Raw genomic sequence first — 18,710 nt, forward strand, 5'->3', positions numbered from 1 at the left:
ATTAAGATACATCAGTCAACATTGTGTTATAATCCTAATCACTACAATAGTCAATAGTCGTTTGTTTTTCGTTGTAAAAGCAATGGAATTCATAGCTGGAAAATTAATGGTCAATTTCTGGAAACACCAAATACAGCAACTCATCTGGGAATAAAGCGGGTGAATGGATCAAAAACTTACCTTTTAGAAACGGTATAGCAGACAAAGACTCAGTTGAATATAACATCGCATAAAGAAAAATAGCAATGAAACCAAGGACTCCATAAGCTGGTCTATAAAAGAATAATTGGAAGTATTAAGTACCATCTTCTTATGAATTATTAAGACAACAGCCCAAGTGGTTCATCCAAAAACACACATATACACACTTATGTATACGAAATGCATGACTTGCATACCAAATTATAAACCTGGTATCTTTGATTTGTTTTACAACCATGAACATGGTCGATGCTACTGCTGGTGGACGTTTCGTCCTATCAGTATCACCAACCTAGTAGTCAGCACTTTTGTGTTGACGTGAAATATCATTGATATGTTATTTTTCTGCCACTTTACTGTTTATAAAATGTTGAATTATCGGAAAAACTAAGATTGTTTCTATCCAGGTATATATTGCCTTAATCGTATTAGGCATAACGTTTTTAATTTTTAATCTTTTATGCTTTTTAACTTTGTTTTTGATTTTTCCTTCCAACTGTTTTAATTCAAAAGTAACTGACGAAACACACGTCTGGCATACAAAATCATAAATCTGCTATCTTTGATGAGTTTTAGGGAACACAAACAATATATAAAACAATAAATATATAATTTATTCAAATAAAACTTTGGTCACTTTTCTGTACAAAGTTCACAGATTCAATCATTATTCCAACAGTATTTTTCATTGTAGATCGGGCAGCAGGTAACATCCTTCTCATTTTAGTCCATAAAAGGGCAGCACCTGTAAGTTACAAGATGCAAATAAATACTTTAATCTTTTAAAATAATTTCTAATATTTGGTAAAATTTTAAGAGTAAAAGCCATTGTTTCATGGGTAACTGGTTATATTGTTAATGTTCTTAAATTGATAGAGAGTATATCAAATAAGTTTACATGTAGATAAACATAAATTTTGGACCCTATTATCATAAAAAAAGATATATTGCTATTTCTAATGCAATTATTTTGTATCAATGGTTCTGATTTGATGACAGTTAGAGTAAAATTCTCTGTCTCCCTGTCTATAACTAAGAAACCGACATTTTGAATTCCGGAATGTATTGACATGTAATTTCCCCAATAATAAGCAGAAAACTAACATTTTGCATCTAGAAATCCTTTTTTTTATCAAATTTTATTACATTCTGAGGCAGCCAAAAAGCCAGAAAACGGCCGGTGTTTACATTTGACACCGGAATCATACTTATGACATCTCCTAGTTTAGGGGCCAAAGAAGTTGACATCATTTCGCGGAATTTTCGTTTAATGAAAAGTTTACACTGAAACAATGACCAAAATTGAATTATGTATTTATTTTGCATTATAATAGAGATAACTGTATTGTATTTGAAGCTTTGCAGACATCAATCGGTAGTCCGGAAAGCTTCAAATACAATACAGTTATCTCTTAAATGTATTGAAAACCGTATATCAATGAAGCATTCAGATAAATATTTCTTCTTACAGCTTAAACCTTAAAAAAACCCTGAAATAACAAAAATACTGAACTCAAAGGAAAATTCAAATAACTGTTTACTGTGTTCTTTCTAGCAAGTGATTTCTGAAATATAATACTTGATTAAAACAGAAAAAAAACATAATATCAAAATGTTTTTATTTTTTTTTTAATTTCAGTCACTTAGTAAATTTTACTGACGCCATCACGAGTTGGTTGACCGTTATGGAATAACCGTTTCACAGATGATATCGGATATGTTCCTTATGTCGTAACTACAATACCCTTCCCTTTTCAAGAATGTGACCTACCGAATAAGACTACTTACCGGATTTGTAATAAAATAAGCAACACGACGGGTGCCACATGTGGAGCAGGATCTGCTTACCCTTCCGGAGCACCTGAGATCATCCCCAGTTTTTGTGGGGTTCGTGTTGCTTAGTCTTTAGTTTTCTATGTTGTGTCATCTCTACTATTGTTTGTCTGTTTGTCTTTTTATTTTTGGACATGGCGTTGTCAGTTTGTTTTCGATCTATGAGTTTGACTGTCCCTGTGGTATCTTTCGTCCCTCTTTTAGTAGAAACTTTATTTTTGAAGTTTTACCAAAGGATTATAAAATTAATTTCATTTAACATTCCCCCTCATATGTTACCTTTTTTTTTTTACTTTTACTGGTTACAGAGTAGTTCTCACCTCAAATTGTAGCAAAGTTGGCAATTGTATTTTATTCCTAATTGGTTTTAAATTGAATGGATATGGAATTAATATGTAAATATTTACAACAGTGTTTAGTTTTGTCATTTAGAGAATAAATTTTGATGCTTGTCCCATCATGCTTGCTCTGATTATTATTTTTAGTTTTTAGTTACCTTGAATGTTTGTAGCAGGGTCGTTGATTGATTTGTACCCATCTGTATTGTTTGTCAGTGGAGCACCACTATTAGCATTTGGTCTATTTATTCCTATGGAAAAAGTGATGAAACCATTTGTCTCTTGATGGTCACTTGTAACGGAATGCAGGTCCAGACTCGGAGCATATTCACTATCGTGCTGAGAATTTAAATGTTCATAGTTTTGACGAACTAACTGTTCAGGTGGCAGTAGACAGACATGACTTTTCTTAACAAGAGAATCAATGTTCAACTGTAACAGAGTTAAAATTATCAGACATCATGTAGATTTATATGTCTCAAAACATTAAAGCTTTTTTGTTGTTTTAACCAGGTTTGGTTTAAAATATTTATTCGTCATCAATACAAACATATCATCATACAAAAATACACTATAACAATAAGATTTGGAAACAAGCTGTACCTAGCAAATATTAATGCGTTTCCTTGAAATACCAATTCCAAATGACCATAAAATTGAGAATAGAAATGGGGAATATGTCAAAGAGACAACAACCCGACCAAAGAGCAGACAACAGCCGAAGACCACCAATGGGTCCTCAACGCAGCGAGAAAATCCCGCACCCGGAGGTGGTCCTCAGCTGGCCCCTAAATGAAATTGTGTACTAGTTAAGTGAAAATGGACGTCACACTAAACTCCAAAATATATAAATGAACTAAAATTAAAAAACATACAAGATTAACAAAGGCCAGAGGCTCCTGACTTGGGACAGGCGTAAAAATGCAATGTTACAATGATATGGAACAAGAATAAATATGCAATTACATTACATAGAAATAAGGGGCAAAAATTATCGGAACGAAGAGAAAATCATAGATTGATACTCTGGCACAAAATTATATATGACAAAACACCTAGTTATCTCCGTGAACAAATACCAGGTTTAGTAGAAAGTAGGCATAACCATAATACAAGGCAACGTCAAAATATCATAGAAATCGGTACAAGAACTCGCTTATATTCAGAATACTTTTTCCCTGCAACCGTGAAATTATGGAATAAGATACCTTTTAATATAAGACAGTGCGACTCTCTCTTTCTATTTAAAAAACATATTTGTAAACAAAATAAGAAGGTTCCCACACATTATTATGTTGGAAATCGCATTGGACAAATTCTCCATGCAAGCTTGTGAATGAACTCTAGTGCTTTAAACTCCGATTTATTTTTACGTAATTTAGTGGATTCCTCAAATTGTCGTTGTGGTGCTATAGAAACAAGCTCTCATTTTTTATTAACGTGTCCTTACTATACTAACATACGCCAAGTGCTACTGAATTCTCTTGCTGATTTTCCGCAGCGTATTGATGTAAATATTTTGCTTTTTGGGTCAGATTGTTTAACTGATGAAAAAATTGTACTCTTTTTGTATTGGTACAAACATACATATTGAAAAGTAAAAGATTCACACCATAATATAAAAGCATCATTTATATGTGTTCCTTGCATCATTTAGCTCATTTCAATCACTTGTTTTTTGTTTTTTGTTTTTGTTTTTTTTTTCTCCCTTTTTTCTCAAACTATATAATCAATCTTTTTTTGTATTTACTATTCTTAATATATTCCAATTGACAGAGCATGCTCCAAGTATTCATTATATTGTATGTCAACATTCTTTTGGAGACAGATTAAAATAAGCAATGTTGCTTGTTTCTGAATCCCATTGTTTATACTGTATTATATTATATAGCATAATTTGGCTTATCGAATAAAATATTGTTTAAACCAAGGGGCAAAAATATAATTAGAAATAATAAAAATATAAAAATACAAAAAAACAAAAAACAAACAAAAAGAAACAGAAAATACCCCCCAAAAATCACTTTAATACTAATGAAAAATGTTCAGATGAAATGCAACATTTTCAAAATAGTGAATTACAATTAAATTTGTATATCTCTTTTCCCTGTAGGAAGATTTCGTGTACTTTTTCAAAATATTCCTGTTCTGGTCTAAAGTTAGAGCTTATAACAAATAGAAGTAGGTTTTTGTTCCGTATAACTGGATAGTAAATTAAGAAAAAAATATTTCATTGCGTAATGTGTCATATTTTACTTTTACAATCCAATAAAAAATTAGCTGAAGACTGGATTAGACCGCATAAGCAATTTGAAGAATTTACTAGATTTCGTCTAAACAAATCTTCATTTAAAGAACTACTATTCATCCTTAACCTAGCATGTATTGTTTGACATATTTTGTACCAGTGTAGTAAAAATCTGGACAGCTACTATTTAGGATTTTTTACACGACTTTTAGAAATGCTTAAAGGATATTCAGATGGAGATGTCAACATCAGGGATGGGGTTGATTAAATTAAAATGAAATCGATTAAATCACAATTGTTTTGCTAATCTAATATAATCGATTACATTACAATTACACCTAATTCAAATGTAATCAATTACGTTAATTTTCTTTAAAGTAATAATGATTACTTTAAATTACTTTTGATTACATTGTATATTGTTATCCTCAGAAAAAAAGTAGATTTTTTTGTATCTTTTATTTATTCATCTTATTAAGAATTCAGACTAGGAGCAGTGTAACATATGTAATTTTGTAATTTTAAAAGAAATATCATTGTTTAAAAAAAATGTTTAGCCAAGTGAAACTTTCCAATCAACAAAAAACCCTTAACAAATAATGACACATTAGTTAAGTGGTTTTATTATGTGTGGGGATATGATTGACACATACATATGTTTTACAGGTGTTAATCACTACTTCTTTTTTTGGGACAAACAATAGATGAGCTTGGGTATTAAAAATTAATTGTCTTATTTGCAATATAAATAAAGTTATAAGTATTTTATTTTCATTATGTTTATCATTATTTGAAAAAAAAAAATTAAAACTAAGTATAAAAAGCACATATTAAATTATTTATGGAAAACAAAATTTATACAAATTGTAAAAAAATCAAATTTCCATTATTTATTAAGTGGGCTCATTTATGTCGATCAGAAAGGTCAAAATTGAAACTAATTCTCACAAACGAATGTTCTATGCGATTGAATTTTCATGTAGTTATAACAAATATTGTGTAAAAACAAATTGTAGTTTATATCAGAAGTGTTCAAAGCATATTCTTGTATCCAAAGGACTCAATCTCACTATGAAACATTTGGAAAGGTAAATATCTTTTTGAACTGTTTACAAATTAAATCACACATTTTCACTCTACATACCCAACATGGTTACACTAAACTTGATATTATATAGAAGATATGATCAATCATATTGAACTTCGATCCATCATAGTAAATACAAGTTTGATATTTTTTTCATTCATGCTTCACATCCTCTTATATTTATATTATATATCAAAAACTATTTTCATTTACAAAATTTGTTATCAGCAAGTAATTATTTGAATGTAATCTTAAAGTCATCAAAAAGTAATCATGATTACACCTGATTTTACATTGAACACCAAACACAGGAATCCTAGAATTAAAGTACTTTAACAGTTTACGGTATGTACCCTGGTATGAGTGATTTTTTTTATATTATTTTTAGTTTGTTTTCTCCAAGGTAAATTCAAAAAGGGGGAGTCCATAAAACCTGATAAAATCAAAGGCTTGACTTTATCAACTAACAGTAAGTGGAAAACAAATGTCCTATTCCTGACTTGATACAGGCATTTTCCACAGAAAATGATAGCTAGCTATATCTCCCTCTCCTTACTTAATAATAAGAGATATTATTTTTTCATATAAGAAAGTGCACCAATACATTGATACCTGATTGTCTGTGGAGTTACTGGTGTTTTGACCACTGTTATCAACTACTACATCATTTCTGTTTAAACTACTGAAGAGATAACCTTCATCACCATTGTCTCTGTCAACTATATTCTGTAAAATACATATCCAAACAATTTCTTACTATTTTTTGTTCTCTTAGATAATATGATAAAGTTTATGTTATGAGTTAGTCTGTGAATAATGTTTGTTCAAAGCAAAATACTTGACCGTCAGTTGTTTTTTTTCAAATTTATTTCCCCAATTTTTACAGTTAAATTTCACTTTTTATTTTTTATACTTCCTAGAAATTTATTCCATTTAATTTTTTTTATTCCATGACACATTACTTTTAATTTTGACAAACTTCTAAGATAAATTATACCTTTAAATTTGTATCTGAATGAGCTCTTGTACCAGAAGTCTGCATTATAGTACTATTCGATGCTACTGATTGAGCTCTAGTACCAAAAGTCTTCATTATAGTATTGTTAGATGCTACTGCATGAACTCCTTGTGTCAGGACTATATTTTCTTCCATATTGTTCCCTGAAGTTGACATTACTGTGTTCGGAGGAATGGTCACTGATGATGTCAGACCAACACCTGTCTGTGTTGTGCTTTGGTTGTTTTCAGAATTCTGACTTGCTGTAGTTGATTTTGATCCTGTATTTGTTGCTATAGAAACAGTAGCTGAGTTGTTTGAATCCAGACCATTTGTACTATTTCTCTGATATATAACCGAGCTGTCATTGGGTTGCATCCCAGCAATATCGTGTTGGTTGCCTCCACCTGATTGTTGATTTAAAGGATTTCCATTATCAGATATATTTGTTGCATCCTGATTTACTGATTGTAATGTGCTGTTAATTTCCGATGGTTCGTTGGGTTCAGCGTCTGTTTCAATACCACTGATTGCTGTCAAAAACAAGAATTAATTTTAATTCGTGCCAACAATTTATCATATAAAAATACAATGAAAAGGTAACAACACCAGGTCACCTTACTGCCTTCACCATGAGCAAAAGTATAGTACGCTATTAAAGGCCCCAGGATCCCAAAAGGTGGAACAATTCAAACAAGAAAATCAACAGCCTGATTTATATTCAAACATTTTAAAAATGAAAAGAGTTATGACAGACAGCAACAAAAACAACATGTTTTGTTCTATAGTTCATTAAATGATGAAAATGAGGTAAAGGTCACTGTTACTAGTGAAATGGCATGAACATCTTACGGTAAAATTAAAGACGAAATATAACTCTTTGTATATTGTCTTATTCAAAATTTCAGCACAGCCCACTCAACACAAACAAAAGGGAGTCGATGCTACATAGCTAAAATTGTGATCGAAGTTAGCAAATATCTGTCAGACTGACAATACCAATCGACTATATACCAATAAGAACTTGGTTGTTAGAGGCCTAGTTTGGGGAAGATTTTTCACTATGTGACTTATTTCTTATTTTAGGTACATAGCCTTAGGTAATGATTCTAATACTGGAAAACAATGCATCACAAATATTTTTCTTAAGCAGTGATTGAGTGAAATCTTGTTACCTGGCCTCTGATATACTATCATAGCTCAAAAACACTTTACAATATTTTATCATATAGAAGGAGTGAAAAGGCAGTATTCTGTATGAAATGCTGCTGATTGAAAAAAAATATATGAAATTCTGTGAGTTTAAGCTCAAGTGCACAATATTGCTAAATTTCAATTTTTTTCATGAACTGATTTGAATAGTAGTAATATGAATGCTGACACTAGTGGAGCAGGAACTGCTTGTCTTCATTAAGCACTACCAGTTTTTGTTGGGATTCATTTTGCTTGATCTCTAGTTTTCTGTGTAGTTTGGTAGACTGTTTGTCTTTTTTTTATTTATCTTTTATCCATGATGTCTTTTTTTTGTACAACATATGGTTTTTCATTGCCCCTCGGTATTGTTATACCCTTTTTACAATGAAAAACTAATAATTCAAAACATAACAGAAAACATAAAATTAATAGTCTGGAAAAAAATACTTCTTCATAAATACACCTAGTCAGAAAACATTTGGAATTAAAAAACAATTCCAAAGTCAAATAATTGGCTCTATGTCAATTCATGTTTTGATACTAAAATAAAGGGATATTAATGTAACAGCAAACTAAACATCAATGACTAGTAAAAGAGCTTTTTTAAAAACTCATTTCATTAGAAAACTTAGCGATAGATCAATATATCAAATTCACTATAGCACCACTGAGCGGGCAAATCCTGATATTCTCCTTAAAACTAACATGTACTAATTTTGTGTCATGGAATGATACCCCATATCCTTTGTTTTTCTATTATGTACTGAGGCTAATGCAACAGCATACCAGCTATCATTGGTCTAGTTCTTTGTAAACACACATATTAAAAAAAAATTAAAAACTTTAGATAAAAAATTCCAAAGTCAATGAAGTATTACGCGGAAGGGAAGCTAATATTTTGCTTGAAAGTGAAATGAAAGGGTACTAATGCAACAACACACCACATGTTAATGGTCTAGTAAATGTACTTCCCTTATAAACTAACCTATATAATCATAAAACCACAATCCAAACGGTAGCGGAGGGTATATAAATTGGTCTCCAAGCTACCAACCTAATCAGAAAAATTAATATTTAATCTTTAATGCACTGAGGTTTGATTGAGGGTCTAGAATCTCACTTACTTCCTACGTTTTTTTCTGAAAGGCATGTGTGCTGATGCACCGGTTCAGAACTGTATAAATTCATAATACTTATTGTATATTGAACCTGCTCAGAAAACATAATATAAGATCGTATAATTACACAATAAAACCCTTTGCCACATTCAATGCATGACACATTATAGCATGCTCATATGAAACTTAATAACGAATTTGAGGAAGCTGTAGCTTCAAAGGAAAATAAGACAAAAACTGTATGGGGTGGATGGACAGAAACACGGGCGGACTTCAACCAGTTTTATACAAACTAAAGCACAAGTCATCTACAAAAAATATAGTTATTTTTAAATCCTTAAATCTTCCAAATTTCAAATTAATTAAAGTACTTTCTATGGATAATCACCTTAGCAACACAAATAGCATTAGTTAAAAGGAATAATATCATTTCAATTATTTAAAAAAGAGTTCATGAACCAAAAAACTAAGGAATCCTAGAACAAAAGTTTCAACGAACAACAATCACGGGAATACAAGAATTAAATTTTCCATGAACCACAAACGCAGGAATCCCCGAACAATAATTTTCATCAACCACAAACACAAAAACCATATAGCAAGTGTTTCCATGAACCACGCACACAGGAATTCTTGAACAAAAGTTTCCATGAACCACAACCACAAGAACCCTAGAACAAAAGTTTCCATGAACCACAAACTCAAGAACACCAGAATAATAGTGTTCATCAACCACAAACAAGAAATCTAGAACTATAGTTTTCATCAACCACAAACACAAGAACCTCAGAACAATAGTGTTCATCAACCACAATCACAAGATCCCTAAAACAATAGTTTTCATCAACCACAAACACAAGAACCCAAGAATAATAGTGTTCATCAACCACAAACACAAGAACCCTAAAACAATAGTTTTCATCAACCACAAACACAAGAACCCAAGAATAATAGTGTTCATCAACCACAAACATAAGAACCCTAGAACAATAATTATCATCAACCACAAACACAATAAGCCTAGAACAATAATTGTCAACCACAAACACAAAAACCCTTCTTCCAAATTTCAAATTAATTAAAGTACTTTCTATGGATAATCACCTTAGCAAAACACAAATAGCATTAGTTAAAAGGAATAATATCATTTCAATTATTTATAAACTTTTGATAATATTTTACCTTGTATTCCAACATGAGCTGTTTGAATTTGTTGGTGATTGCCTCTGTTAGTAGGGTTTTGAGAACCAGAATTAGCCTGTATCAAAGGAACGACATCTGCTCCAGCATCATGTACAGGTTGCTTCACCTTGTCCAAAATACTTTTAAACTTTTCCCACTCCTCATGTTCATTTTGCCAGTTAGCACTAAAGGATAGACCAATCATTGTATTGAATGCTTCTGGAATTTGTTGATCTTTTAAATCTATATGTATAGCAATAAATCTTTTTGAGCTATTCTGGTCTAACAATTTGGCAAATGCAGCATGAGATGTGTACCTACCCCAAGAATCTGTTAAAAACCCTCTTGTACATAAAACAACAATAAATCTTGATGCATTCACTGTTTCAAATAATTCATCAAATATATCACTCCCTGGTGTCGCATTGCGTTCATGATAATAGCTATCGTCAATACCCCATGTTGCCATTTTATCTACTGCAAACTTAACAATGTCATAGGATAATACATAGTCAGGGTTTGTATTACGATTGCTACTTAGCTTTGGTTTGTTATAAATAAACATTGCACGGTAATTATATACTCTTTCCATTGTATCTGCCGTCATTTTATACAAATACAAAATTCTAAATTTTTAAAGTTGGCAGGTGTTAAGAAACATTTTCACATGATGTACACTTTTCGAATCTCCAAAGAGCCATAAGAACTCTATCTGAAAAAAAAAAAAAAATTATAGCTATCATGACTTAAAATGTCAATGTTCATGTTCATGTATGAGTTGGAAATACATAAATTAAGTATACATCACCAGAAACAGTTCTGCACTGTTTTATTATATTTGATAGGGGCAGTTATCGTGCCTTCACTAAATAGTGAAATGTTAGTTCATATTGAGCCAAGTGTGACTGTTTTAACCTTCATTTTAGGTTTGGGCTCTTTAGCTCGTTGCTGAACACCCCTAACATACCTAACGAAGAAATGAGAATGATAAACCACCATTCCCTATGTGAAATTGAAAAATCGTCTAAAAGAAATTATCCACAATGCTTTTCAACATAAAAATGGTAGCTTATGCCATAAATTAATTACGTTGGGATACCATACGGCATATTTTGTTAATAGTGAAAAGGTAAAACATGCTACACAGAGGAACAAGTGATCATTATGCTGGAGTTTCTTATTGACAACATATTTGTTGAATTTGGAGTTTGGACTTTTTTAACAACTAGTCGACATTCCAATGGGAAGAATTGTGTGCCTCTACTTGCCGACCTCTTCTTATTTTCATATGGGTCGGAATTCGTGCAGACAAATGTCAAAAACAAGAAGATCAAAGAAGCGGGATCATTTATTTTTACATTCAGATATATGAATGATGTTCTTTTTATTAACAATCCAAACTTGTCTGATTGGGTTCCATTAATTTATCCTCCAGAACTAAAAACAAGATTAAAGAAACAACTGACACGGCTTCCTCTGCCTCGTTTTGCCTGGCATTTAATAGCAAGTATATATAATAATGCATAAAAAGCAAAGCAAAAGGCCATAAATAAAAAGAAAGAAAGAAATTGCAGCTATGAGACAGCAATGGATGGAAACGGCACGAACTGCAGTTGCATTTTTGACCCCCACACCAGGAATTTATATAAATCCTAAATTGGTCAAAAGAGGTCATAATTGTAGCCTCATTGGAAAGGGAGTGTCATACTTGTGCTGCCTCAAATCTAAAAGATCTTTTACCATAACTCGAGGTTCTTGGTCTAGGTACCTCAGCGGTGTTCACATACCTGAAATTATATGAATTGTTTTTTATAACAATTAGATCATGAATAAACAAAGGACATTTTTTATTAATTATTTTAAAGTCTCCAAGGCAATTGAGCGCATTCTACGAGTTTTTAGTGATGGAATGTTTGAAATATGCAGGAGTGTTTCGTACGAGTTTCTGGTATTTTGTTCCCCTTCAGAAATGCCAAGTCAAAGGGCAGTAACTATAGTTTGACATAACAAATGAGTAATAAATTGTAAGTTTACTCAGTTTGTTTAGGTGTTTCCCAACTCTTTTCAAAACATTTAATTGCCTTGCAGCCTTTTTACAAATATTTGAAATATGTTAATTGAAGTTTAATTTAAAATCATTGTAACTCCAAGTAGTTTTACCCCATCCTTACATGATGTAGAAATACCATTCAAATCAAACACAATCTTTTTATGGTGTGTTTGTTTTGCCAATAGAGATAGCTTGAAATTTCTCTGGGTTGGCTTGCATTTTATTTGAAGAAAACCACTCTATTAAATAATTGCTGTCTTCCTCAAGAGCAGAAATTACATCTTGTAAGGAATTTCCAAACTTTGACAAAGTATTGTCATCAGCATAATTATATAAAGAATAATTTTTTACAAAAAAGAACAAATCATTTATAGAAAATAGTAAATAGGATGGGTCCAAGGAGGGAACCTTGTTGTACCCCTGTAAATATGTCAAGCATACCAATTAAATTTTGTAACTTTCACACACTGTTTTCATTTTGTTAAATAACTATATAACATATCAAGTGAGGATTTTGAGAGACTATAAGCTTTTAGTTTCAGTATCAGTAAGTCATGGGGGAAAGCTTTTGACAAGTACATAAGGATAGCTGCAAGATATTTATTTTGGTCTACGGCTAATTTCCAATCTTCAATCACTCTTAATAAAGTTGACTGACATTCAAAACCTGATCTAAAAGCTGCCAAAAATGGATTGAAGATATTATCAAAGTACTGTACTAATTATACTTCTATGGTATTTTCAAAAATTTTAGAAATGGCCGGTAATACACTTACCGGTCTATAATTTCCCTTTGCTAATACAATATTCAGTATCAACTTCACAAATAATACACGATGGTCTTGAAGTATAGTTGTTAGGTACTGACGTTGTTTGTCATCTTAATTACGTGTTATAGTGTTCTTTAATTTGTCTTTGAAAATTATTACTTTTACTATTTAGTCAATTTTTGGTAATATCCATTATACGTGGATCGGTACTTATATACCGGGTCATTGTGTTCTTGTGTAAATTTGTATTATTGTCTTTCATTTTCGCTAATGTGCTTTTTCTATATACCTTTTTGTTTTTATTTGTTGACATATTTGTTTGTTTTTGAAGTAAAAAAAAAAAATTTTAACAATATGTTAACTGCTATACCCTTATTTTTGACATTTTTACCTATTATGCCTGTTTGATAACAGGTTGTTGTCAACATAATGGAATTGTATGCGACTGTCATAAAAGTGAGAGGTTAAGCTAGCTATGAAAACAGGTTATATCCACCATTTTCTACATAAGAAAATGCCTGTACCAAGTCAGGAATATGACAGTTGTAATCCATTCGTTTGGTGTGTTTTTGATTTTGCCATTTGACTAGGGATTTTCCGTTTTGAATTTTCCTCGGAGTTCGGTTTTTTTTGTTATTTTACTTTTTTTTAATACGGAGCACTTTGTGTGTGTAATGCCAAATGTACATCAACTTCATAATGCATCAACAACTTAAAAAAATATATCTCACAATGAGACAATACTTATTAATTCTTCAGTAGATTTTTTTTCTTTTACAGATCATTTGTGTCATTTGCATATACTGAATAGATACAGACATATATAGTTACTTCTGTCAGAGGGGAAGAAATGAATGAAAGTCATGAATTCAATAGTGTTTAGAATAATAATTGAATTTAGTCATGCTTCTAATTGACCTGGTAGATTTATAATAGCTCTTTTGTAGCTGCGCTAGTGGAGTACTCATTTAGATTAGTTGGGACTCTTCGCCAAAAATCACGTTAATCACACTGGGGCAATACGCCCTCATTTATATCAAATATTTTATTTTCATCGATTGTGACATCACTGGAAAAGCAATGAAAATGAATTTGCTTCTAGTTTTACAAACTAAACTTACAAGTTAACTGTCACAAATAAAACAAACCAATAAGACTGAAAATCCGTCAATGAATCAACAATTAACCAAAAATAATCTTGAAAATATTATAATTGATTGTCGACTTTACCTTTTATATTGGTAAGTATTACAAGTACTCACAAAACTAATGGTCTTCTAGTTCTAACTAATATGAGAAAAAAACCTATAGTGAAAGTGGAATAAAAGTGAAAGTTGTAGGGATTTCCCATTAGTTTACCTGTTAACCTATACTGCAACTCCCTCCTTTGTCAGGAGTACCGCCAATATTATTAATCTGCATAATACATGTATCACTCATTCGTTTAAAAATCCTCCGTTTGGTTAAAACATATACCTTTTAAACTGCAAAAATAAATACTAAGCAACTCCTATTCATTAGTTATTAACTCAAATCACCACTTACATACTCGTGCGGAAGTAAGGAGAAAGTATGATAAGGCCATTCATTTGGCTCATGAATTCGAAAATAAACTGATGAAAAAGATTATAAATATACCAAATAGCATTCTTCATGTGTGCTTAAGACACTAATCTGGCAAATATCAGTATTTCAACTCTGCCATACATATTTGTATTTTGGTCAACCTGGGACATAATATATTGTATACTATTCTCATGGTCAACTTGAAGGTACAGTAAATGAACTATAAAATTTTGACGACGTTGATGATATGTGTGACGAATTTATCTTTTCTTGGAAATAGTTAGGGAATGTAAACCCACAAAGAAAATTACAATAATAGCATTTAGACAATTTTTTATCAGATAATTCCAGTCCTTAAATAACTTGAAAATAAAGTAGTTGATAATAAATAAAGGCAACAGTAGTATACCACTGTTCGAAACTCATAAATCGATAGAGATAAAAACAAATCCGGGTTACAAACTAAAACTGAGGGAAACGCATCAAATATAAGAGGAGAACAACGACACAACAAAAACACAACATTAAAATGTAACACACACAGAAACGAACTATAATATAAATATGGCCATTTTCCTGACTTGGTACAGGACATTTTTAGAAAAAAAATGGTGGGTTGAACCTAGTTTTGTGGCATGCTAAACCTCCCGCTTTTATTGCAATGTTAAATATAACATTAAAATGACAACATTACATGACATGACTACAATACAAATAAATGGGAGAACATATAGGGCAAAGAAACACACGAATAATAGCTAACAAAAGGTACTAGGCTTAAAATTCAATACGCCAGACGTGCGTCTCGTCCACACAAGACCAACTAGTGACGCTCAGATGAAAAAAGTTTGAAAGCCAAAACAAGTACAAAGTTGAAGAGCACCGAGGACCAAAACTTCCAAAAAGTTGCGCCTAACACTGCCAGGGTTTTCTGCCTGGGACAAGAACATCCTTATTATTTTGAATAATTTATAATTTTGCAACAGTAAATTTTATAAAATGACTATATAATGACCACCTCATATAATAGATATACATGATAAAACCGAAGTGGGGACTAACTACAGAATAAAAACGGATACATTACATAAAACAACTTTATCCAACACATAAAAAAAAACAGCCGAGTTAGCCAAAGCCTCAACGCACAAAGGGACGTCACATTTGAAATTCTAAAAAAACACACAAATATAACATCAAAATTAAATACATGAATTTGGGATAGAAAAGTACCGTGACACGTCTTATAGCAATGCGGTTTCACACTCAGCAAAACAGTCACAATCGGGAATAAGTCACGTTCGGTAATTAAAAGATCAGACGACGTAATGACAAACCACAATCTAACACGTGGAAAAAATGTCCTTAGTTAGTTTGGACAAAGACACATCGTATGGATCAACCAATTCGTGATGGTGTCCGTAAAATTTACGGAGTGTCATTTTTAATCTGTCACCCTCATAACTTTGTTGGAGCAGTTTCTGCGTAAGGAGCACACTCCTTTATATGAAGTCCGTATAGTGTGAACAAGCACGAGAATAACGTTTCAATTGAGATATGTAAACACCATACGAAGGGGCAGAGGGTATGTTACTGCTGAGAAATGGGAAATTGATAATTGGGAAGTTGAAATCGTCCCGTTTATTCGTGTGAAGTGGTCCATCTGTGTCAATATTGAGGAAAAGATCAAGGTATGAAGCAGTCCTTCTAGTATCAGTAGTATCCTTAATTTCAAGTTCACTGGGATACACAGCTACTTTAGTACAAGTAATCTTGATGTACAGTTCTCAAGATGCATATCGAATGTACATCCGTAAAGCTGTATATTAACTGTATTGCTGTAAAGCCGTATATAAACTGTACATCTGTTAAACTGTACATCAACTGTACAGCTCTTAAGCTGTATATAAACTGTACATCTGTAAAACTGTATATAAACTGTACAGTTGATATACAGCTTTACAGCTGTACAGTTTATATACAGCTTTACAGATTTCAAAATGTTTTCAAAGACAGATGACATTTCAATAGCATTTTAACCGGGAATGAGCTTAAAATTTGAAAGAAAATGTTATTTTGACGTTTTTTCCCATATGGGTCAATATTACACTTTTAGCCTTATCTCCATGGTAACAGCAGCAATCTACAAAATTCCAACGGCAATCAATTCTACAGTTCATACTGTTGTTACGAAGTTGAGGTTTGGGGGTCGTTTCTGTTACGGTTGATTTTCTATGAATTAATTATGGATTTTTTTTTCGTTTGTTTCACGTTTGGAGTGTTTCCATGACAAAGGTAGCCATTTTGAAAGTTCTTAAGATGGATGGCACGCTTTCGAATGATGAGTTATAAGTTCTGAAAGTTTCATTTAATTTGGACCATTTTTCGGTTTTTCACATTTTTGCCGTTTCCATGGTAACGGCGGCCATCTTGAACATTTCAAACCCAAGGTGCACATCTGCACATGGGGATTGTCATTATGGTGCAATTTTATCAATGTATGTCAAGTCATCTCCGAGAACTAAGCTGGACAAAAAGTGTGGAAGAATAATTCGTAGAATAACAATATGTCCCCCCTTTTTCAAAGGGGTGACATAATAATACGCAAAAGTCGATTGTTCAAAAGCGAATTAAAGGTATTATCTTTCATAAATTCAACGCAAAAGATATGTGGATTGGTTGATTGATGGTTTGTGAGCATGATTGATCAATCAATCGATTGATTGATCGTTTGTTTGATTGATTGATCGACTGATTGGCAGTTAGTAAAATGGTGAGAGGACGTTTTTTTCGAATTTTGCACTTGATTAATCACTTGTTTGATATCAAAACTTGATTGATTGATCTATTATCATGATTTGATCACTTTAATCATGATTTGATTGATTGATCAATACTTTGTATATGCTTAAATGACACATTTTGCATTGGTTTATTCCTTGTCTATACATTTCGTGCTGTTCAGTGACAAATATCTAACGCACAATTTTAAACGTAAGATTGAGAAAAATACTCTATTTCCTCTTCTCACATAAGAAAAAATGAATGGCGAATGAGATATTCTAACACTAGATTTGCTATTGCAAGCATTAGCGGAGGATGTCACCCCGCACTGGACATTGTCATGGTAGTAGCAATCATTTTGAGTGTACCAAAGTCAAATGGCACATCTATTATACATGCCTTTTCTCTTCTCGTAGAATAAGATTGATGTCTATATATCACAGCTACTTTAGTACATGTAATCTTGATGTACAGTTCTCAAGATGCATATCGAATGTACATCCGTAAAGCTGTATATTAACTGTACAGCTGTAAAGTCGTATACAAACTGTACATTTGTAAAACTGTACATCAACTGTACAGCTCTTAAGCTGTATATAAACTGTACATCTGTAAAACTGTATATAAACTTTACAGTTGATATACAGCTTTACAGCTGTACAGTTTATATACAGCTTTACAGATGTACATTCGATATGCATCTTGAGAACTGTACATCAAGATTACTTGTACTATTGTAGCTGTGTATATGAGATGTAAGTATTGGCTGAAATATGGGTTATTCAATGATAGAACATCATCAATATATCGGAAAGTAAAATTAAAGAATTTCGCAAGGTGCTTTTTCTTTTTGTCTTTTAGAAGGTTCTGAATGAATTCTGCTTCATACGAGTACAAAAACAAATCGGCCAGTAGGGGTGCACAATTAGTTCCCATTGGAATACCGACTGTCTGTTGAAATATTAATCCCCCAAACTCAACAAATATATTGTCGATCAAAAAGTCCAGCATTTTGATAATATCATCTTCAGTATATTTTCTGGTAGGTTCAGTGTGGTTTTTCACAAATTATTGTAACCCAAAACAAGAAATTTGTATCTACGATTCCCATTTTTATAGAAAAAGCTCTGTTTAATGAGATGGTGAAGTCGATCTTTCAACTGAGCATGGGGAATAGTAGTGTAGAGCGTAGAAAAATCAAAAGTCTTTATGTTGCTACAAAATTGCAAAGATTGTGATCGAAGATTAAGCAGTAGATCTTTCGAATTTTTGAGAATCCACATCTGGTTAACACAACTGGTAGAATATATCTCATCACAATATTTTTGAAGCCCATCTTTAA

General features: G+C 32.0%; 1 protein-coding gene across 2 annotated transcripts in view; it reads right to left on the reverse strand.

The window, feature by feature from the left end:
- Nucleotides 1–794: 794 nt before the first annotated feature.
- LOC127733888 (uncharacterized) overlaps nt 795–18,710 on the reverse strand; it is a 120,451-nt gene continuing 102,535 nt past the window's right edge. The window contains exons 2-4 of one of the 2 annotated variants that reach the window (XM_052243336.1): nt 6,320–6,433; nt 2,531–2,711; nt 795–946 (exon numbers count right to left, since the gene is read on the reverse strand). In XM_052243336.1, coding sequence (XP_052099296.1) covers nt 819–946; nt 2,531–2,711; nt 6,320–6,433 — 423 coding nt within the window. In that variant the 3' untranslated portion in view covers nt 795–818. Of the gene's footprint in view, nt 947–2,530; nt 2,805–6,319; nt 6,434–18,710 lie in introns of both variants that reach the window. The other variant, XM_052243335.1, reaches the window with a different exon arrangement.

This window comes from Mytilus californianus, unplaced genomic scaffold (assembly GCF_021869535.1).
Source record: "Mytilus californianus isolate M0D057914Y unplaced genomic scaffold, xbMytCali1.0.p SCAF_3, whole genome shotgun sequence".
NCBI classification, from domain to species: Eukaryota; Metazoa; Mollusca; class Bivalvia; order Mytilida; family Mytilidae; genus Mytilus; species Mytilus californianus.